This window comes from Coffea arabica, chromosome 2e, assembly GCF_036785885.1.
Source record: "Coffea arabica cultivar ET-39 chromosome 2e, Coffea Arabica ET-39 HiFi, whole genome shotgun sequence".
Lineage (NCBI taxonomy): Eukaryota > Viridiplantae > Streptophyta > Magnoliopsida > Gentianales > Rubiaceae > Coffea > Coffea arabica.
In genome coordinates, this window is record NC_092313.1 from 68194242 (window position 1) to 68216843 (window position 22602).

Genomic DNA, 22602 nt, shown 5'->3' on the forward strand with positions numbered 1-22602 from the left:
TGAACTTAAACTCCTATGACTCGCCTCAGGTCGTTGCGTTAGCTCGTGGCGCAGTCCTCCGATTTGATGTGTCATTCGGATCTTAAGGGTTCGAGTCCGGCCATATTCTGGGTTACCCAAAAAAAAAACTCATATCACCTCGAGCCTCCGGTAGCACAGTCGAGACAGCTATGGGTTCTTTGCCCTTGCAGGTTTATTTTATCCTCCAAATTATGCAATCAAACAAGAAATGACATAGGATTAGAATTATCAAAGAAATGACATAATTATCAAAAAAAAAAAAAAAGAACTGACATAGGATTAGAATTAGTTGTTGTAGCATCCCGTGAACCAAACAAATTAGTCTCATTACCTTCTTCCCGGTTCCCGCTATAAATCAACAATGAGCAAAAAAAAAATAACAGCAATCCCGAAGAGAACAGCAAGATAGAAGAAGGATAAGGCTGCTGTTATCTCTCTTAGCAAATCTGAAAACTCAAGGGAAAGGATACACAGGTGAAAACTCTTCAAATCAAATGCCTCTTCCCTCAAGAACAATACTGCATCAAGATAGCATCACTGCCATTATTCCAAGTGTTTATTCGCTTAATCCCTTTACTTCCCACCAATTTAAAGTCCAACCTCTCATCTATTTGGCCTCCCCTGCCAAACCCATTTCAAGAATTTCATTATACAATAATGGGTTTCGTTCTATTTCTCAAAGAAAGACTGGAGGTTAGTTTGGTTCTATCGTGTGTCAATCCGATTATAGTTTTCTATCTTGTTGTTCTTCATTTTCTTGATTTTGTTGGTTGGGTTTCTTCGTTCAGCTGAATTTAAGGACAAGAATCATGAACAGGAGGAATCCAGTGATTATTCTGAATTGAAGCAGAAACTTGATGAAGTTGGTCTCAATTACTACAATTCTTGTTCACCTGGCCAGTATCATCTCTTGTTTTGCCCCAAGGTATCGAGCTTGCAAACTTGATAATGTTCTTTGTAATTTGATTGTTGAATTCTTGGTCTTACTTGAATTGTTATTGCTGTTTGGAAGTAGTTTCCTTTGACTTTGTGGAGATATTTGCAGCCTAAGAGAAAGCATGCTTAACTAGTTGATTAATAAGTTAATTGATGATTATGTTATCCTTCATTAGCTTAAGGGATCATGTCTCCCCTGTCTCCTTTTGTAATCTTCCATACATTTTTTTTCTCATGTAAATAGTGAAATTTGAAGGAAAAAGTGCATTGATTGGGATAACAATATGAAGTGATTGTAAATGTTTTTGGTGAATTTTTTTGGCAGAAAAATGGAACTTTTATCATTGGAGCCAAAAAATATTTAATTCCTTTTACCACTAAACTCAATGTAAACTCTTCCGTTTGTGACAAGATAGAAAGTCAGAAACCAAGAAGCTCCTGAATGTACATTGAAGAAAAAGGAAAGGATTTTGTGCCATCAAAAGAAAAGAAAAGGTTTGCAGAATAAACAATATCTGAGTTAAACAAGCTCATTAGGGAGATAGTTATGATGCTAATGTAGGAAACAGCTTTCTTGTGCTTAGAATAACCATCTAATGATGACTAACAATCACAAAACATTGAAGTAAACTTGGACAGGAGAAATTTTTAAAGAATTAATTGGCAATAATAGATGCTTGATGCATAAATCATAGAATCCTTGAGAAAATAAGCAATAACGTTGTTTTGTCACAAACGATATCAGATATTAGGAATCATATTGAAATTCCAAATATTTCTTGCCACTTTTGAGTCCCTGAATTTTCTTTATCCAGTAATCCTTCTACATTTCTGTTTGAGCTCTAAGATTATTCAGTCACTTCAGTTCATTTTTTAAATTGTATCACTCTAGGTCAATTGTTGCTTACAGCCAGAGCTCGAGGGTAAGGGCACTACAAGTTTAAGATAATAATGGTGTATGTTTAGATAACAGGAGAGCTCTACCATTAAAATCTAAAAGAAAATCATGGAGTTCAATTAGGCTTCATTTCAGAGATCAAAACATTTCACCAGATTATCTCTTCACAAGAATTTGGGATTGAGAGGCAGTATATGAATGGGATTATCGTTTTCAAGCTGTAAATGCATATGATATTATGTGTAATAATTCGCACAAAGCAATTCATAGGCTGTCTGAATGCCATTTGCATCTTTTAGAAGTAGCTGGGCACCTGGAATGTGTAATTCATCCCTATTTTGGAGTAAAAATCCTTTATTGTAAGCTTTTACAGGTCAATATACTATATCAGGTTCTAAGAAATAACAGTCTATCATGAACTTTACTTTTGGTCGGGCTGTTTTGGCTTCTTCTTCATTGATGTTCTGCATTAACCGCAAAGCTTTTCAGTGTAAAGGTGGACGATCATCGGTGAGGAGTCTATCCTTTCATATCACCCTAGATAGGTAAGTTCCTTCAGTAGTCTTTTGCATGACTTCCTGCTACTGATGAATGGTACCTTATTTTTGCTCAATCTCATTGCCTTAGAACTTCGGCAATCTGGAGGTGTTTTACGGATGAATGTGGATGGGCAGGCCAGGTAGCTGAGATTTGGTTTCAATTTGTCCCCCCTATATTGCACATTCTAAGTAATGAAAGTAGTGTCGCATTGGACGGATGGTAACCTTTGTTGCAGGTTATTCCAGGTAGTTGGACGAATATTAGTGGCGATAACCAATTTGGAAAAAGGCAGAAGCTACAACCATTAGGAGATGAGGTATTAACTTTGTCAGTTCTTATAGGTGATAGAGTCCATTGACCTCTTTTCCTTTGGAATGCAGTCATTAATTGGTTCCTTGAACATCTATTGGAGTTCAGAATGTAATCTCTCTCTCTCTCTCTCTTTTTTTTCTGAACCAAGAATGTTGGCAAGTGCACTTTGGGACATGCCTTCTTAGATCTAGGAAGAAGTGTTAGAACTGTAATCATTACCTATTTATTTTCTCTAGGAGTCACATCAGAGCTGCTTAACATGTCTAAGAAAGGTCTCAAAAGCCATCTTTTACTATCTAACAGAACTGAGTATGCCCTAAACCAACCTTGAGGATAGCTTGACTACTACTCCTAGGACAGATATTCTGTCCATCTGACCACCTTCTCTACATTCGTCCTGAGACTTTTTATCTTAAGAAAACTCTACTAGGTTACTAGGTTTAACATTAAGCCGATTCCCTGGCAGTCAGGTCTGCACTTGAAGGAGATTTGTTTGGTATCTACTTGAATTTGAGCATGTTAATTAACTCTTTTATCCCCTCCCAAGCTTAACCATTGAGAGGAAAGTTTTACCACACAGAGAAATAATAAGGGTGTAATTATTATGTCTGGATGCCAAAGTCCAGAAAGTGAGAAGTTGATGGTATTGAGGTTTTACTTTGGAGGTAGAGGGAGTAAAAATTCTCAGGGCAATTGTCTATCTCAAGTACCTGGTATTTAGGCAGAAGACAGACTGCATGGCACCTGTTAATCTTGATCATTCAAATTTTACACCAAAGCAAGATTTGATAGGAACAATCATTTTAGCTTAGAAATTTTTTGAGCAGTAACATAAAGCTCTTAGACCCTGCACTTGTGGCAAGAAGATGGAGAAGGTCCTCATCAAATCAGGTTTAACTGCACCAGGTGATGGGAAAAAATTGTGGCAACTTTAGCACGACCAAACTTCCCATAAAAATTTCTAAAATTCTGTTCTGTCAATCTCACTCAGAACTTGAAACCACTTTCAGATATAAAGTAAACTTTGCTTGTTTGGTGGACTTGTTTAACTTATTACTCTCTCTTGCCAAGCTGAGTTTTCCTCTGGCCTTATTGCTTCTCCCAGACATGTGGTCACTATCATCAGTCAAAAGTTTTACTTTTTCATTCAGTTGTTGAGGTAGTCTTATCCTTACTATTAAATCAGTGGTTGCAGACATTAAAAGCTGATTTCATTGATTATCTTCTTTGCATAATCTAATCCCTATACTTTTATTGAATTTTGTTCACCTTCAACAATCATCTCAACTTATTTCATGTCAAACAAGAACTTTCAATAAAATATGAGAATTCGCTCCTGTTGTTGTTGTCACTCTCCAGTCAAACAATTTTGAGTAAGCTCACAAAAAATAAGTAAACAAATTGAAAGAAAAGATAAAACAAACATAAATGAGTAAAGAAACAGAGGTAATGATCTGATTTTGCAAACCACAATGATGCCAGAGTGTGACATAATAGCAAGTGAAAGCTTTATATAGAAACCTTAAATTTGTCAGAAGTTGCATTTTTTTGCAATTCAAGATGAGAAAAGAAGACATGGAAATAGATGGACAGCATTAAACATACAAAACTATTTCTAGCTCTTCAAGCTTGTACATGCATATCTTGTCTCTTGTTTTTCAACGATTTAACAGCAAAACATAAAATGATTATGATTTGTGAAATGCCAATAGCTTGGTAAAGTGGTGCCTACTTATGACAGTATGCGCACAGACTAAAAGATCAACTGTAGCCCTTCTTTTACTGTAATTAGTCATGCAACAATTGCATTAGCTAAACTATAGACATCAGCTTAGCAATTGACGAATTCAGTTACTGATGCTGCTTTACTTTTATTCCAAAATTTTCAGCTGATTGCATATTTTGCTGGAAGAATGATACCAAAACAAACACTAGAGAAAAATTGTGTTATGCAAGTGGCAGGTCAGAAGGTGAGATATCACTATACAATATTGTGCACCTTATGTAGGATAGATGGAGTATTTTAATCAAGTTGATGTGACTAATGCAAAAAGAGTCAATTAAGGATATGGGACTGAAAAGTGCTTCAGCTTTGGGAGTAGAAAAAGTAACCCTGAACTAGTTCTCTACATTGATCACTTTGGACATAATGTCTTGAACAGTTATTGACTAGCATCTAGCTGACCTTCTTTTATGAGAATCCTTTTCCTTTTCTCGGGATAAGTACATATATATATTCTCAGTACGTTTACCACACAATGATTTCCCTATAGCTGATCATCGTGTAATTCTTCTCACCACTGGATACTTTTAAAAAATGGCATGCTGTATAGCTTTATTAGAGCTTGAATCAATTATTGGACTGGTGTCACCTTGCTAACCTCAGACATAGTAATGAGTTTAAATTCATTTCAGACTTTCTCTTTGCAATTGTTGACAACAAGCCGGTCCACTTGTAACGTATAAAATGATTTTGGGTTATGCGGTCACTTTTACAATTATCTCATATGATCTTACGAGATTTTAAATTTGTGCATTCATATATTTACACTTTATAGGCTAATTTATACTCCCCACATATTGAATTCATGAATTGAATGTACTAGTGTCTTAGAATTAGTGAATCAAATTGTACACTTCTCATCTATGTTACCCGGACTCGGCTATGGGCTCCTGCCGACACAGCTACTCTACTGCAAAGTGAAGAGCCAGACAAGGGTGCGGCAGGGCAAAGTGAAGAGTCCAGGTAACATAGATTCTTATTCTCTTTATTGTAAATAAACTCCAGATTGAAGCTTTTACTAAGCAATTAATCTATTTACTGAAGAACCATTTCCACTCTTTTAAAGTCAGCATAGTTAAAGAGCTCTAATTTATTTTTCATATATTAACTGAATTACTAATTTGTGTGCATGCAGGATATTATTGCTTTTACTTACAGGAGAAATGGAATCATTGTTGGTTGCAAGTATCGAACTATGGACAAAAGCTTTTGGCAGGTAATCTAACATAACCTCTGGAATTCCAGGAGCATGAATATGTAACAGGAAGACAGTAGTTGACTCTCAAAGATTTGAACGAAAGTAGGATGTTCAATTGTTAAATGCAAATCAGAGAGAGGAAGGGATAGGGGGTGGGGAGAGAGTTTTTCCTTAAAAATCAGCATCTGCCACTATCGTTCTGCTCTCAAAGGGATATACCTAGGAGAATATCTAATTAGACTGTTCTTTTGAAATTTTGAAGGTGGGGAAATTAAAAGAGCAAGCAGTTTTAATGGCTTTCGGCTGGCTAGAACATTTTTATTTCTCAGATTAAAATCTTTGCTCTCTCTCTCTCTCTCTACTTTTGAAATCTAATGTACTTTGACCTCAGAGGAAGTGGTAAACCAAAATTAAAATTTTTGTTAACTTACTAGGACTAATTCTGAGAATTTGTTTCGTACTTGGAAACTGTGGTGCTTGTATAATTGATTGCCTGTATTCTATCACGTGATGATATTTGATGCTCAAGAGTCCAGGAGAAAAAAGACCTTTTGAACTTGATGAAAAAGGCAAGGAGAGAAAAGCTTAACCTTGGTGATAGAATTCATGGCTCTTAATGCAGTCCTACAACAGTTGTTTGAACGCTATGTCCATTGTTCTGCAGCATTCTATCTGACGGAATATGTAGTCATTAAACACACTAATTTCTCTGTTTGATTTAGTTAATTATTATCACCACTGGTTGTTTGAAGAATTGGTTAAATGAACATTCTAGAGTTACAAAATTAAGATTTTTCTTCTTAGCTGGTTTACTGCAATTTTTATCAGTTTTTTAACTAATTCTTTATAAGGTATTATCCAATATATCTCAGTTGAGTATAAAGAAGGTTATCCAGGCCTTTTCAAAGCTGGCCTTGTTTTGCTGATATTTCTCCTTTTGATTATCAGGAGAAGGGTACAGAAAAGACATTATATGGACTTGATGACATAAAAGAAGCAGATGAGGTTATCATTGTAAGTACTGTAATGGTTTCATACTCTTGATTGTCACATTTGTGTTTGTCTTTGTTTTGACATCGTTAATACCATCAAAGGTTGAAGGTGAGATAGACAAGCTCTCACTGGAAGAAGCTGGCATTTCTAACTGCGTGAGTGTTCCTGCTGGTGCGCCACAGACAGTTTCTATCAAAGAATTACCAACTCCGGAAAAGGTTCTTTCTAATTTGAATTTCACCAGCTGTAAAAACCTAAGGCTGAGGAGCCATAATGCTTCCTGAAATGGATTTGACATCTGATTGTTACTCAAACTCAAACTCCTGTTAATTAAACCAGTCTATTATTTGAGAGTACAAAGTTGATCCCCTTCACTAAATATGGCATAGGTTACACCGTTCGTGAACATATGAAGCCTGAGTACATAAATTTTTCTTGACTATTCGCAATTCCTGTGCTAGTTTTTCGTGTTGATAGGTGCTTCTATGAAAGACAAAATCACGAGAAATCAGGATTGTTCAAGGTGTTTGGTGGTTTGAATTGATCTCGAAAAGACTCGCGAAACTTTTGAAAAAATTGGTCGATTTAAACATGCATTGTCATAACCCGAGAGACCACCATTATAAGTAACACAAGTGCCAGCAGTCATAAATTTATGCATTTGAAGATTTTTAGTTCTACACTGGTGCTATTTCTACTACTTGGATAGCTTGTTGATCTTTATGTAACTTGAATTCAGAATTTTTTTCCCCAAATGTCAATATTTATTATATACTGGATTCAGTGTTTATTCTTGGTTTCTTGTGCATATTGGTGAGCCAGGACACTGGATTTCAGTATATATGGAACTGCAAAAAGTACTTGAACAAGGTAAGCTATAGAAAGCTGATGTCTGCTCAAAACTTTTATTTGCACTTACGAGACAATATTGTTATACTTAATTTACTTTAATCACTAATGATATTTTTCTTTTAGGCATCGCGCATAATAATTGCTACTGATGCCGATGTGTCTGGGGATGCTTTAGCTGAAGAACTAGCACGGCGACTAGGAAGAGAAAGGTCAAAGTATAGTGTCTTATATCATTTATTTCATAAAAAGCTCTTGAATACGATGAATTGCCAACTGTGTCAATCTGTTCGGAAGTCAAAGTTGAACTCAACGTTTTTTTATTCTCCTTTAACAAATGGTTAAGGTCAAAGAGTGCATATATGATTTCCTAGTCCGTTGCTCCATAAGTTTACGTGCTAGAAGAAATTCATAATATCCATAAAACTTTCAAATGCCATGAAGAAGTTATTAACTGATAATTTTGGATGCTAGGGATGTTCAGCTTTCACCCTTTTAGCAAATCAAATAGTGTGCTTGCTCTGTGTCTTAGATTTTAGACCTTTATATCCAATTTCTTGCTTAGTGATAGAGGCTTAAGATGAAATGTACTACTGTAGTTTTCTGTCATCCTCTAAATTGTACGTTATATGTTTGCAATTAGATGCTGGAGAGTACACTGGCCAAAGAAAGATGAAATCAACTGCTTCAAAGATGCAAATGAGGTTTAATACATTTTCTCCTTTTCTGCTTGAACTTCTTTGAGGCTTTTAATTTTCATCCGTATCCGTCATTATTCAGAACCTGTTTCAGTATGTAGAAGCAAATGTAGCAATAACTTCTAGGCTCTATGTTTTGACATGAAAGAAAGACTTTCTGATCAAGAAAACTATTAATAGGAGCTTTTAGAATCGTAATTAATAGTAGTTTGAAATTATGAAGAACTGGATAATTTTAAAAGGTAAGCACATTCTAGATTAAGATACTGAAAATTTACTTTAGAAAGTAAGAAGCTAGAGAAGGTTCTAACTTCTAAGAAGTCAACAACTATAGCATACTTATTGTGTCAAGTTTTTTCTGTTTAAAATAATGTTGAAGCTTCTTGCTACAGGTTCTCATGAATCTAGGACCAAATGCTCTGAGAGAAACAATCTACAGCATGCAATTGCATCACATGTACCTTTTCAATGAAACCATCCAAGGTGTATAGAAGAATGCTTATGTTGCAGATGGTAATCAATGATGGATGTTAGTAGTATTCTAGAAAATTTACACTGCATCATCATTTTCAAAGATGCAGGATGTAGACAATTTCTCCTGCACCAGGTTTCATCTTCCAGATGCAAGAACTTCCATTACAGGGTTGAACTCCAATTGTTTAAGAAATATATAGAATGGCTCTAACAAAAACAGATGGGGATAAAATGTTGCATGTGAAGAGTGTTTTCATGGGTGTGCATCGGTTTGCATGTACCCATTCTGTTGTTCATCCATATTGCAAATGCAGAGTAAATTTAGTGCTCTTTAACATCTTGCTGGGCTACAATTACTTTGTGTTCAAAGTTGCTAACTCTGATTTTACCTATTCATATATTTAGCATCAAAGTTCGAAACATGACAGGACTAGATTAACTAAGTTCAATGTAATGAGACATGAAGGACCTGACGAGATGCTGTCTTTTTTTTGATAGAAACTGCTTTGAAACAATTGATGTTATACATAATTAAAATCTTTTGATCGTTCTAAATGGACATTGGTTTCGCAAATGTCAACGACAAGAAATACTATAAACTTTTCAACAAGAAATGCAGTAACAAGAGAGATAAATGTTTGTTCGTTTGAGGGCTTTCTTGCACCTTTTTTGGGGCCTTCGTGCAATGTACTAAATGAGAATATAAAACATTGGTTGTAGTTTGGAAAGATAAATGCAAGAGTAAATTATCCATAGCGCCTTTGATTGATTCCAGTTTGGCCTTTCGTGCAAAGTACTAAATGAGAATATAAAACATTGGTTGTAGTTTGGAGAGATAAAATGCAAGAGTAAATTATCTATAGCAACTATGGCATAACTACTTTTTATTTTATTCAAAAGACATCTCATCCTTCTTTCTTATATGTAGAAAAAAAATTGTGCCTCTATTAACATGAATTCAAATTCGTCCATAGTCAAAACTTTACATGTAAATTGTATTTTTTTTTTTCCATTAAGAAAGAGATTTTTTTTTTTTTTTTTTGTTTGGGTTGCTAGATGGGAGAGGTGATTGATCGTACTTTTGCTCTCTTTTTTTGGCTTCATGAACGCGGTAAAAATTAAAAGAAAAAAAAAAGAAAACGTCATAAAATTTGGTAAGTTTTTCCATGAATGACTAATTTTAATTTAGAGCAGACATAATGTACATATAAGTCCCTAGTTCGAATCCATTTTTCCTTTTCTTATTTTTTAAATTCCAACTCTCCTTTTCTCAAAGAAATTAATCTAGAACGCACATGAGAGATCCTAATTAGAACTTGTACCATTTTTATATTTTTATAAAAAAAAATAAAGGTTTCTATGAAATTGTAAATGGCTTAGGGTTGACCACTGCAACTAGAGGTGGCAAATCAATCTATTTAACTAAATTTACCCATACCCGTCCATGAATAGATGGGTATGGGTATCTTAAGTTTTTGTATATAGGTATAAATGGGTTATTCAATAATACCCATTTATTAAATGGATATTATTGGGTAACCCATCAAACCCAATTAACTCATTTAGAATTCTCTTCCCCCCCAAGTCTCTTCTTTTCCCCCACCTTTTTTTTTCGAATTTTTCATTATGTCATGATGTTAACTACTTTTGTTTTTTTTTATTATTATTATTATTATTTGTTGGTTTTATCTTATTATTTTATTTTCTCTTAGTTTGTTAACTTACTCATTTTTTAGCATTACCAATTTATGATAAATTTTAGCCTATTTTCTTATCTTTATAAAATGAAATTTTAAATTTATATATGAAAAAAATGTTAGGGGTTCAAATTTTTGGATTAAGTTTTTATATTAATTTTTATAGTACTTAGTTCAAACTTTTATATTCTTATTATTCAATTATTAAATAATAGGTAATTTTGTGACAGAGTATAAATGAAAAAAAATTGGTAATTAAGTTTATTGAACATTATAAGTAAATATTTAAAACTAATGATGGGTACAGAGAGTAGTATAAATTGATAACTTAGTTTGCAAAAATGAATTTAAATGAGTTTACAAAAAGTTAAAATAAATGGGTTATAAATGGGTAATTGGGTTACCCAATTCATTTTTTGACTTACCCATTTATACCCATCTAATTAAATGGGTATAAATGAGTTGACTCACTTATACTCATTATTCATTTTACCCAACCCAAACCCGCCCAAATCACCCATTTTGACACCTCTGACTGCAACCAACCCTTACTTCGTTATTCTTAGAGCATATGCAACGGAGTATCATGGGAGATATAATACCTCTCATGACACGGGTCCATTACACGGCCACCCATTTTGACCGCGTAATGTCTATTACACGCACCATTCTGATGATGCGTGTAATGGTGAGCCAGTGTCAGCAACGGACAAATTTTTTTGAAGTTACAACAGACAAAATTTGTGCCAGCAAGTTAAAATTAGCAACGTTCATTTTTTTTCCAACGGTTATGTTTTTAGCTTTTTATATAAACACAGAACACACTCCTTTTTTTTCATATCTTACCATCCTACTTTATTATTTCTCTTACTCTCTCACTCATTTTCCTCAACCTCTTTGCACAATTTTTTAAAATTTCAATATTTTTGTGATTATAGATGAGAATTTTAGTAGTCTTACAAATATGTTATATGATTCAAATATAGAAAATTCATCCTTCTCACAAAATCAAAATCACCAAAATTTTCCAAATTACCCAAATTTCTCATTTTCTGTATTCCTACAAATGTGCAAAATTATGCATATCTCCTAAATTTACCCACTTCCAACCATCCATCAAATTTTCAAAAATCCACCAAATTTTTCAAATTGAATTCTCATGTATCATCCACCTATTTATTTTTTTTAATGAAAGTTAATAATTTATTTTTTAAAAATAACAAAATTATTTTTAAAAAAACTACTTTATTTTTTTATGGGATATGAGTTGTGCATTATTAAAATAAATATTTGATTTAATTATAGACTCATGCTATTACACTTTATAGAGTGTAATTCATTATGAGTGAACGTATAATAAAAAAGAAAAAAATAAAATGCTAACGTGTCACGTGGATTACATTCTAGATGCCTTTAACAAGAACTAATCACCATCTTTACTGTCGGGATGACATGATTGCTCCTTGACAGCGATGAAGCCATCGTCGTCAGGCTTTTCTTTTTCCTCCTGCTCCTCCTTATGGCCTAAAGAATCTTCCGCTCCGCTGCCAAAGGTAACTTCACACCATCTCTAGATGTCTATCACAATCTAAAATATTGCTTCTACTACTACAAGTTATTATGCCAATAAATCCTAATGTAAAAACATCATGACCAATTTACATTTTTTTAATTTGGTAATTATTTTTGTATTGTTATTACTATTTGGATTACTGTTGCTGCTTTGGTTTTGTGAAGTTGTTGATCTTGCAGCTTAAATTAGAAGTAAGCATAGGTGCCATGCATAGCTTTCCCATGCAGAAATTGGCTACACTTATTTGTGATTTGAGTTTGTAAATTGGTCACGGTTTCTTGAATTTTTTTTTTGGCCCATGAAATTCAATCCATGATGAGGGGTTGTTTGGTGATTCAAGAAACTCAATTTCGCAAGTCTTGGATCATAAAATTTGATTTGAAAATGGTGATTAGCTTTTTATTTTAACTTGAATCTTGTACTTTTTTCTCTCAATTTCTTGAATACTGTCTGTACTCTAGACTCTGTCAAAACAAACCTTTTGATCTTTAGACCTTTTCTTTTGATCAGTGGTGAATGTGCTCACACTTCTTTTAGTCAATCTGCAGGAATTTGTGTAGAAAAATAAAGTGGAGTTTAGTTGAACTTTTCTTGGGGAATAGGATGAAAGTGGAGATATATAGCTGTCCTTTTTGAGTTAATAGCTAAAGAATTAATGCTTTGTCACCATTTTACTATTTATTAGCTGTCTTGAGAATACTTGTTAATTTTACCAGGAGGCCAAAAGGAAGACAGAGGAAAAAATTATTAATTCAGCCATGTTCAATTGAAAAGCTTGCACCTTGTTCTAGAGAAAATCCTGTTTCAAAAATGGAAACTGTTTTCGAAGCGACTCCTGAGGAGAGGAAAGAAAACACCATATCTTTGATGCATGAGGAGTTCAGGAATGTCAGTGAAACTTCTACTGATAAACCTGGGATTCCATTGGCTCCTTCCATCAAGAATTCCAAACCTGGAGTCATTTTTGTCCTTGAAAAGGCTTCGCTGGTGCCAGCTTATGTTTGGACGGTACATACATCAAGATAACACCTGTTAGTAATACCTTTCTTGTTTAATTTACATAAATCTGAAGTTTAATAACTTCTCAAGCTTAGGGCAAAAAGTTATTGCTTTTATTTGATTGCTCTAGTTGATGTTTGAGTTGTTGACATTCATGTTGTCTGTTTCGGTTTCCCTTCATTCAGACATACGAGATACTGAATCCAGACAAGCATGCTGATTTTATGCGCAAGAAAAACATGAATCCTTATAATTATAGACCTGACATTATCCATGAGGTATGTAGCTTTACAATTAACATTAAGGCCATCCATTCTATGTTCTGTAGAGAGTTATTACAAACTTACAATTGGATTTGGAATTTTACAGATGATTTCCTGAAGTATTTATCTTCAAGTATTTCCTGAAGTTTCTGCCTTATATATCCACGTCTTGGTCTTCATTACCTTCGGGAATTCCATGAATTAAATATACCTGTTCCATCTGCCCTTGTGTAACTGTCAAGCATGTTGTATTTGACAGCATTGGAAAAACTATTTTAGTAAAATCTAAGCAATCTTGTCTTGAGTCTTCTAATTTATGCCTCTTCTTCTAATTCATACTTATTTTGATAATTCTATTTTTATCTATAGGTTCTTGTTGATATATTGGGTAGCCGGCTTAATATGGCAGGTATGGTTAAAGCAGTATATGTGAATTGAACCACATACAAACATACCACCAACACCGGGGAAGTTTTATTCTCTAATGTGAAAGTCTTCTTTCTTCGATCAGTTTGATTCTATTAGTCTCCATCCACATTAGATAAGCATTCACCCTTGTGTGTTGGCACCTTCACCGTTCACGTACTACAGCCCAGTTGTTGCAGAAGTTTAGTATCAAAGCAAGAGGTAAAGGTGAAAAACTAATGAGATTGATTGAGAATCCTTTGGACAAGCATTTGCCACTGAACTCCCTTAAAATAGGTAAGCTATTAAATTATTCAACTGTTTCTGAAGTCTCTATCTTTTCTTGTCTTTCCTTCATCAAGAGCAATTTTTTCTTCAGGGCTTTCCTTCAGCTCATCCAAGGCTGTCAATTTGAGGGATTATGTTACTACCATCAGCAACGATTGTACTCTAGTATTCATAGTTTGGTCACTCTCCACAGATTAATTAAGCGATCTTTCCTTTATGTTTAGCCTCATCTTTTCAGTAAATGAGACCTTGATTATTGAATTATCCCATCAGATTGACGCCATGGCTCATGGGAAGATCGATACTGAACATACTGATGATCTCATATCAGGTTTTCACTTCTTCCATTATTTAGATCGCGAAAAATTTGTAGCCGAATACTGCCTTTTTATTGAATACATTCACCTATTTCTGTCTATTTTCATATGAAGGATGATCATCTATTCTTTTGTTTTAGTTTGTCCTTAAGTTTCTATCCTGAGAACTGTTTTGTTTGCAGTTTCCTCACTTCCATTAAGTGCTCGTGTTTGTGTGAGACATGTATGCTGCGAATTGGAGAGGCAATGGGAAATTCTATGATTCGAGGTGTAATTATTACCAATGTACAGCTTGCTCCAAGAATTATTCAGCGTAGTGCTGCTTATCAAAAACCCACGACTCTAACTTGTCCAAATTAACATGAATATTAGTTTTCACCTTTCACGTTGTAAAGCTAAGAATTAGTCTTCAACTATCATTCTGTAAAAGTTCTGAGGTTCATCCAGAATATCGATCTTGTTGATTGAGCATTCTGATCTGCACTTTTTTTTTTTTTTGGCAGTTGTCGTCTATTCTGGGAACTCACTATTCAGTAGCCGCAACAATTAAGTTTATCCTCAAAAGATTGAGCTTATGTAGTATTCACTTGATTCAGCTTAGTTCTGTCTCTGCTATCGGAGAGGGTGCCTTACCTGACCTGTGTGGTGTCAATCCTTTGGTATTTCTAGCTAAATTCTGCATTGCCCTGAAAATTTCAAAAAAACCTGCCTAAGCAAGAGAAACCATAATGTATAATTCTTTTGCTAGTATGTGTTTCGTATGTTTAATTGCTTACTCTACTTGGTGGTGATGGGACACTAAAATTACTGCAATGATCGAATTGCGCAACAAACAATGACAGAGCCAAGGAGGGCTGATGGGGCCATGCCCCCGTAAGATTTGAAAATTTTAATTCATAACATGTTATGTAAATATATGTGTAAAACGAAGTTGATCCCCTAACTATTTACAATTTTAGTTTATATTATAAGACTTTATATATATATGAATTAATCACTTTTGAATTAATTTTTTTCAAAAAAAAGTTATTTTTTTCATACCTTTATAATTAAATCTAATATTTGATGTTTTTAGATGTCATATATTTAAATAGATGAAAATTATTTTAAACGTAATATATTAAAATAATTTTATAAGGAAAAATTTTGGCCTCCCAAGAAAAAAATCCTAACTCCGTCACCGGCAACAAATCTTGGAAATTCTCCTTTTGCTTGCCTTAAAAGTGCCTAAGAAACAAGCTTTGTACATAAAAAAACAACCATTTGGCATGTGAGAACTGAGAACGCTCAACATATTTGTAAAGTTGTCATTCAATAATTCATTTTTTTTCATCAAGTGATTCGCTATTTCCAAATAGCTTGAATTTTCTTGTGCGATAATGATTATGATTAGTACTTAAGATTTAAAATTTTAAATACTTGGTTCAAATTACAACTAATTGTTGATAAATGGGCTTTTGATATTGGAAGTTTGGAACAAATAATGCTTTCGTCTGAAAAAACCAAGAAAGATTTGAATCTACATTATAATTCAAGGTCTCTAGGGAATCAAACGCAGTGCAATAATGAGCCATAGAAAATGATAAAATTAGATTGCCCATTGCAACTGGGCGTTTGGTCTAGTGGTATGATTCTCGCTTTGGGTGCGAGAGGTCCCGAGTTCGATTCTCGGAACGCCCCAATCATTTTTCCTCCTGTAATCTATGGGCAGTTTTCAATTTTCATTAGTGTCGCCTGACAGAAAAAATGAAGTAAAGCAAAGTATTGCATCCGGGCGTTTGGTCTAGTGGTATGATTCTCGCTTTGGGTGCGAGAGGTCCCGAGTTCGATTCTCGGAACGCCCCAGTCGCTTTTTCTACTGTAACCAATTGGCAGTTTTCATTATTGTCTCCTGACAAAGCAAATGAAGTAAAAATTGATGTTTAAATTCGATTTCGTACTTCTTCTTTTGGAAGGTGGAAATAATAATGGATCAAGTATTAATCTTTGAGTTTGATATTTACTCTTTGATTCACAGATCTTTTTTTTTTCCATCTATTTTGCTTTTCTATTTTTTGCTATATATTGTGGAAAAAGACTATGCTGAATGACTTATCAATATCTCATCATATGGTCTCCATAATTATTATTTTATTCTTTCCTCATATATTGATTTCTTAATAGTTAATTTTCCCATTCTATGGCAACAATATGAAATCACGCCTTAGCTTTTTCTTTTTTTTTTTTTGGAGGAACTGCAGGCTGGAGCCAATAATGCTTCATTAATACCTTGCGTATTGAGTACATGAGATTAGACTTCATCTATCTCAGAAAAGAAAATAATTTGGATAAAAAGAGAGGGATAGAGAGATGGACGATGAACTATTGGTAGAGTTTTTAACGAATCGACCTGTTTGCAAACCCATTTGTGTTCAACTCGTTCGAGTTCAAAAAAATTCGATTGTTTAATAAATTAATCGAACTCGAATACAATTTTCGTCTCGTTTAATAATCGAGTCGAATACGAACCTATTCACAAACTATTTTAAATAGTTCATGAACGCATATATAAATATAAATATAAATACATTTAATATTATTACATATATATATATTATATTTTACTAAAAAAGTAATTATACATAAATTAGCATTATTTATATTTTAAAAATTAATAAATACAATTAAATTTATTCTAAATAATGTATTATTTATTAAAAATATAATTACATCGTCTTCAAAATCAAGTTGGAGCTTGAATTCAACTTGTATAGTTTAATGCGCCAAGTTCAAGTTCAAACTTGAATATTTATACAAATAAACTAATCGAATTTGAATAATATTTGTAATTCATTAATATTCGAGTCGAATTCAAACCTTGTTCGTATAATATATGAACAGAGCATAAACACCAAATATTCGACTGAATTCAATTCGTTAAAAACTCTAAATATTAGTGGTGAAGATGGATAATAGCTAGCAGTTTAGGGGATAGATACTTAAGAGTCACTTAGTAAAATACTCTTTTAGCTTATAAAAACCTATATTTGAACTCTCAAAGAGTAGTATCACCAAAAAAAAGAAAAAGAAAAAAAGAACTATTAGACACTAGATTATATACGTACATATACACACACATACATACATATACATATACATAGACATAGATACATACATATATATATACACATATACGTGTGTGTATATATATGTATGTATGTATATATGTATGTATTGGCCATATCAAGATTTTGTTTATACTAGTTGGTTAGATGTGACCAGTAATCTTTCTTTCAAGTTAAAATTTAATTTTTTGTATAAGTGACATGCATTAGAACTCTTTTTTTTTTTTTTTAGTGTAAGCGGGAGGACTCGAACCCGAGACCTCTTGCTTACACTCCCTCCCCCCGTACCACGTAACTCAACCCAACCCTCCCCCCATGCATTAGAACTCATTTCTATAGAAAAATCTTTATGAAAATGATATGAACATACCTACCTTTACCTTCCATATATCACGGTATTAAAAAAAATTAGATATAAAAGAAATCCTAAATAATCCCCAATGAAACCACATTTACATAGATATACAAGAAATCCTAAATAATCTCCAATGAAACCACTTTTACATATCTTCACACGAACATCCGGATTAGGCATGTCAATGGGTAGGGTCTGGGTTGGATCTCTTTGATCCAGATCCCAACCCATTTAATTTAGTTAGACCCAAACTCAGACCCAGACCCCTTTGAGTCTAAAAAAGTAAGTCCATACCCAAACTCTTATGGATCTGGGTATCCAATGGGTATCCATAGGTATTTTCTGAATATACTAAAATAAAAATGTATTTAAAATATATAGAGTTCATAAATAATATAAATACCATCCAATTTTTGTTTTCAAATAATAAAATTAACGTTCAACAAGTTGAATGCAATATTATGAACTCAGAAAAAGAATTATTATTGACTACTTCTATATATTTTCAAAGATTCAACTGCATCCGTATCCAATATTTCATTTGTTTGCCTTTACCTTTTCTCCTTTTCTTGAAAAAGTTTGTACCAATTACAATGACAACTAAGATTAGTTTTTAAAAAAGAAAACAACCATAACATATATAAATATTTAGTCTTATTAAAGAAATGTAATTTTGTACCTTTTTTCTTATTTAAACCTCAATGTTGGTAAATGTCTCGCAATCCAGCACTAAAATAGTGAATGAGATAAAAGTCATTTGACTAAGGACTAATGGCAAATAAATAATAGAATAAGAAATTTATAAACACTTACTCATTTTTTTTTATTCAATTCAATCATCAGTAATCACTAATATTTCAACAATATCTAGAAACAATTTGGCACGAGTTTCATCAATCATCTAACCACCAACACTAAATGCAGAATTCTGATGCCATAATATCTTACTATGTTCAATCCAATAGCCATACAATATTATATTATTTTATAAATTTACTAATATATATTATTTAATTAAATATATATGGGTCTGAGTAAGGTCTTGTATGGATCTAGATTTGGATATGGATTCTAGAAAATCAGACTCTACCCAAACTCACGACTCTCTCATAGGGTCTGGGTCTGGGTAAGGTCTGGATTTGAGAAATTAAATCCAAACCCTACCCAAATATATTGGGTCTGGGTATAGATGGCAAATCAACTCATTTAATTAAATTTACCCATACCCACACCATGAATAGATGGATATGAGTATCTTAAATTTTTGCATATGAGTATAAATGGATTATCCAATTATACCCATTTATTAAATGGGTATAATTGGGTAACCCATCCAACCAAATTAACCTATTTAAAATTGTCTTTCCCCAAGTATTCTCTGTTCCCCCACCCATTTTTTTTTTCAGATTTTTCGTTTTATCATTATGTTAACTACTTTTATTTCATTATTATTATTATTTGTTGGTTTTATCTTATCATTTTATTTTCTCTTTGTTTGTTAACTTGCTCATTTTTCAGCATTACCAATTTATGATAAGTTTTAACCTCTTTTCCTATCTTTCCAAAATGAAATTTTAAATTTATACATGAAAAAAATGTTAGGGGTTCAAAATTTTTGCATTAAGTTTTTATGTTAACTTTTATAGTACTTAGTTCAATTTTTTATATTCTTATTATTCAATTATTAAATAGCATGTAATTTTGTGACATAAAGTATAGATAGGAAAAAAATTGATAATTCGGCTTATTGAACATTATAAGTAAATATTTAAAACTAATTATAGGTGCAAAGGACGGTATAAATTGATAATTTAGTTTACAAAAATGAATTTAAATGAGTATACAAAAGTTAAAATAAATGGATTATAAATGGGTAATTGGGTTATCCAATTCATTTTTTGACTTACCCATTTATACCCATTACCCATTTTACCCATCTAATTAAATGGATATAAATGGGTTGATTGACTTATACCCATTACCCATTTTACCCAACCCAAACCCGCCCAAGTCACCTATTTTGACACCTCTAGGTTTGTGTAAGACCCGACCCATTGACATGCCTAATCCGGATGATTGGAAATATAATAACTCAAGGATAGAAGCGAAAAATAAGTGCAACGACATGAAACTTAACTCTTTTTTTTGTGGAAGAAGTTGATTTTAACTCAAAGATACATTCATTCTCCCAAACTAATGACTAATTAGTCAATTTTTTTAAAATTTTTTTATTTCTGAATACTCGATATTGCCTCCGAATATTTATTTTCTACTATTAAAATTCATGTGAAATGCCCCAAAATTGAAAATTTTGTAATTGGGCCAAGAACATGGCTTTCAGTATCAGAACAAGTCTTTGGCGGGCCTATAAATCAATTCAAACGGGCCTGCCTTGCGCCTCTTATTGGCTCGGAGAAACAGAGTAAAATAGCTCCCATTCACCTCCTGTTGAAGAAGAAGAAGAAACAAACTGAAGAGCGCCAGTGAACTGGAGCTCAGGATTGCTGTTTAAGTACGCAATACTGAAAAGGGGTACCCTATCTTTTTGTTTCTTAACGTGTTTGCAAGTTTTTCTTGGTGCAATTTTACCTTTTGGAACAACTTTTTCCGTCCACAATCACTCTTTAATCATGTATATCTTGGCTGATAAATTAGCTTAAGAAATTTCACGAACTGGTTATGAAAACATGAAGCTTAGAAAATGCGTGAATCGACTGATGGATTTTAATTTAATTCGTTAACTGAATCTTTAGAAAATGTGGATGCAATGTGAATGTCTATTAAGTGTTCGACAAAATGTCTGTTCAGTTAAAGGGGATGAGTTTTGATTACTCAATGGCTGTCCTTTTTGCTGGTTAACAGTGGCTTATGATATAATGCTGAAGCAAGTGTGTCATAGACTGAGTATACATGGGGCTGACAAAATCAGGCCTTTATTATGTTTACAAAGAGCTCATTTCCACAGTGGGCAGGTAAGCATTTGATCGTCTCTTGTAGTTTTTTTCTCTCTATTTTTAATTTTCTGTTCTTTTGCATATCTGAATTTGTTTGCCTAATGTACGTTCGTCTTCTGTGAGAATCTTTGTGTCCTTTGATATATTACAGAGTGTATATTAATCTCTTTTGGTTTCATGAAGTTAAGGGAACCAATTTCATTGAGAAAAGGACAATTGCATGCGTTTTTTTGTGTATTGTTAAGTTCATTCTTTGCCCCTGTACTCTTTACTTGCTGCCTGGTGGATCATTCAAGTGTTTCTTTGTCATGTTAGGCTAAGAAGGAGATATTTATTTATCTACAGAACTAGGCTTCTGTTGGCTTTTTAATCTGGATTTCATCTAACTTCTTTTAGAGTCATTCCAATCGATTACTGAGTTCTATTTACTTCACAAGTTTAAAAATTTGACTTCTATATGTTTTCCTAAAAGAAATCCACTTTGTTAAAGTAATGAGTCCTTAGAATTTGCTGCCGACTATAGCCAATACATTGGCTTCATGCTTTCCCATTGAATTGCCCAACAGAAGGGCCGTCCACCCCCACCACCTGGGCAGGTCATCTGTCCTTCCATGAAACAGAAAAAGGGAATTTGCAGTATCTAGTTATTATGTTATCTGGAATTGGTATTAGGAGTAAAATGAAATAAAAGTAATCCCTGTTAGAACATTATGTATTGCATCTTATGTTTTTCAAGGTATGAGGGATATGAGAATGGAAGGTAGAGAAACTTTGAATTCTTCACTTTGATTTGCTAATTGAAGAGGTTTATTTCCAAGCAGATTTGAGACTAAGGGGGAGACTGCTTGGGAGGCTTGGCAGCATGCTATTGATGTTCATTGTACCTAGTTCTTTGTTACTTCTGTGTCTATGTATGGAGAAGCTGCTATTTGAGTAAAAGACCATAGCCAAACTTTTACTGCTAACCTCCATAAGTATGTTGGCACTGCTATATCATAATCTCATTCTAATTTCCTACTCTATGTGCGTGAAAGACAGTAGCCAAATTATTGCAGCTTTTCTCCAAAAACATTGGTGCACTGCTAACATTATACCCACATTCTAGATTGATATTTCTTTCCTTAAGACTTTGTAATGTAATATTCCTAGGCTCAACCAGTCTTCTCAGCTTTAAAGTTTTCCCATTGTTGATCACGTAGTATTTTGCATCCTTTGTATAATTTCATTTTACAGATATCTTTTGCACCGCGAAGCTTTTTTGGAGTAGAAGATTTTCTCGATGATGACAATAGCCGGCCCTACACATATCAAAAGGAGAAGAAGACTAAAAATCCGAATAAGCACATTTCATTCAAGCAACGAACTATTGCATACTTGGAACCATTTACACTCGATGTTCTCATCTCAAAACGCTTTGTTTCAGCTTCAATTACACATAGAGTAACAAGCAAGCAGGTTGCTGTTGCTGGTACAAATTCGAAAGACATCAAAGCTGTCCTCAAATCAAGATCTGATATACCCGCATGTTTAGCCATAGGCCGCATCTTGGCTGAGAGGGCGAGAGAAGCTGATGTCTATACAGCCTCTTACACTCCCAGAGACAGGGACAAGTTTGAAGGCAAAATTAGAGCAGTAGTTCAGTCACTCATAGATAATGGTATTGATGTTAAAGTATATCTGGATTAATATTGGACTTTTCTCTGTACTTTGTCGCATTCTCTCGAAAATTTTTCCTAGATTCTCTTGTCCGATAGCAACTAAACTCATTGTAGTTCAGATAGCAAAGTGGTTTGCTCCTGTGGTGCTGCCTCTTCATCTGTAAATTTGTTATGTAGATCAATGGGAACAGAACTCAAGAGTCTTGAAATTCTTTTTCAGGGTTACCTTTTGGGAACGCGCCTTCATCTGATGGGATGCTTCCTGTCTGCGTGGGGTATTTGTTAAA

General features: G+C 33.6%; 3 protein-coding genes and 2 non-coding genes across 13 annotated transcripts; all 5 read left to right on the forward strand.

Annotated features, from left to right (window-relative positions):
* On the forward strand, positions 1 to 9039 carry LOC113732753 (primase homolog protein-like). 5 transcript variants are annotated; one of them, XM_027258697.2, is made up of 13 exons: positions 4 to 714; positions 810 to 946; positions 2345 to 2400; positions 2483 to 2534; positions 2631 to 2711; positions 4597 to 4677; positions 5626 to 5706; positions 6637 to 6702; positions 6783 to 6899; positions 7504 to 7551; positions 7657 to 7748; positions 8174 to 8234; positions 8621 to 9039. In XM_027258697.2, the coding sequence occupies exons 1-13, from the start codon at positions 516 to 518 to the stop codon at positions 8717 to 8719; spliced, it is 1170 nt and encodes a 389-aa protein (XP_027114498.1). In that variant the 5' UTR covers positions 4 to 515; the 3' UTR covers positions 8720 to 9039. The 5 variants fall into 5 exon arrangements, with proteins under 5 accessions (XP_071936867.1, XP_027114500.1, XP_027114498.1 ...); XM_027258698.2 differs by having other exon boundaries at positions 13 to 714; positions 7657 to 7742; XM_072080766.1 differs by lacking the exon at positions 4597 to 4677 and having other exon boundaries at positions 1 to 714.
* A 2757-nt stretch (positions 9040 to 11796) lies between these two features.
* LOC113729688 (uncharacterized) lies at positions 11797 to 14844 on the forward strand. Of its 4 annotated transcripts, none has more exons than XM_072081482.1 (7): positions 11797 to 11952; positions 12689 to 13003; positions 13157 to 13249; positions 13604 to 13936; positions 14019 to 14101; positions 14201 to 14258; positions 14427 to 14844. In XM_072081482.1, exons 4-7 carry the CDS (start codon positions 13879 to 13881, stop codon positions 14504 to 14506), a joined length of 279 nt encoding a protein of 92 aa, XP_071937583.1. In that variant the 5' UTR covers positions 11797 to 11952; positions 12689 to 13003; positions 13157 to 13249; positions 13604 to 13878; the 3' UTR covers positions 14507 to 14844. The 4 variants fall into 4 exon arrangements, with proteins under 4 accessions (XP_071937583.1, XP_071937582.1, XP_027109742.1 ...); XM_072081481.1 differs by having other exon boundaries at positions 12689 to 12980; XM_027253941.2 differs by having other exon boundaries at positions 12689 to 12980; positions 13604 to 13643; positions 13746 to 13936; positions 14019 to 14258.
* A 1008-nt stretch (positions 14845 to 15852) lies between these two features.
* On the forward strand, positions 15853 to 15924 carry TRNAP-UGG (transfer RNA proline (anticodon UGG)). The gene has a single exon. It is a non-coding gene; the product is annotated as a tRNA-Pro (tRNA).
* Positions 15925 to 16016: 92 nt separating this feature from the next.
* On the forward strand, positions 16017 to 16088 carry TRNAP-UGG (transfer RNA proline (anticodon UGG)). The gene has a single exon. It is a non-coding gene; the product is annotated as a tRNA-Pro (tRNA).
* Positions 16089 to 20047: 3959 nt separating this feature from the next.
* Positions 20048 to 22527, forward strand: LOC113732747 (uncharacterized). 2 transcript variants are annotated; one of them, XM_027258685.2, is made up of 3 exons: positions 20048 to 20215; positions 20566 to 20675; positions 21891 to 22527. In XM_027258685.2, coding segments are annotated over exons 1-3 (564 nt in total). In that variant the 5' UTR covers positions 20048 to 20214; the 3' UTR covers positions 22344 to 22527. The 2 variants fall into 2 exon arrangements, with proteins under 2 accessions (XP_027114486.1, XP_027114487.1); XM_027258686.2 differs by having other exon boundaries at positions 20054 to 20235.
* Positions 22528 to 22602: the final 75 nt, after the last annotated feature.

Coding starts and splice junctions, on each gene's coding strand:
- LOC113732753 (XM_027258697.2), top strand. CDS start 516: ATGCCTCTTCCCTCAAGAACAATACTGCATCAAGATAGCATCACTGCC. Junction 715..809: donor TTCTCAAAGAAAGACTGGAG/GTTAGTTTGGTT, acceptor TTCTTCGTTCAG/CTGAATTTAAGGACAAGAAT. Junction 7,749..8,173: donor CTAGGAAGAGAAAGGTCAAA/GTATAGTGTCTT, acceptor GTTTGCAATTAG/ATGCTGGAGAGTACACTGGC.
- LOC113729688 (XM_072081479.1), top strand. CDS start 12,783: ATGGAAACTGTTTTCGAAGCGACTCCTGAGGAGAGGAAAGAAAACACC. Junction 12,981..13,156: donor TGCCAGCTTATGTTTGGACG/GTACATACATCA, acceptor CCCTTCATTCAG/ACATACGAGATACTGAATCC. Junction 13,250..13,603: donor GACCTGACATTATCCATGAG/GTATGTAGCTTT, acceptor TTTTATCTATAG/GTTCTTGTTGATATATTGGG.
- LOC113732747 (XM_027258685.2), top strand. Junction 20,676..21,890: donor CTCATTTCCACAGTGGGCAG/GTAAGCATTTGA, acceptor TTCATTTTACAG/ATATCTTTTGCACCGCGAAG.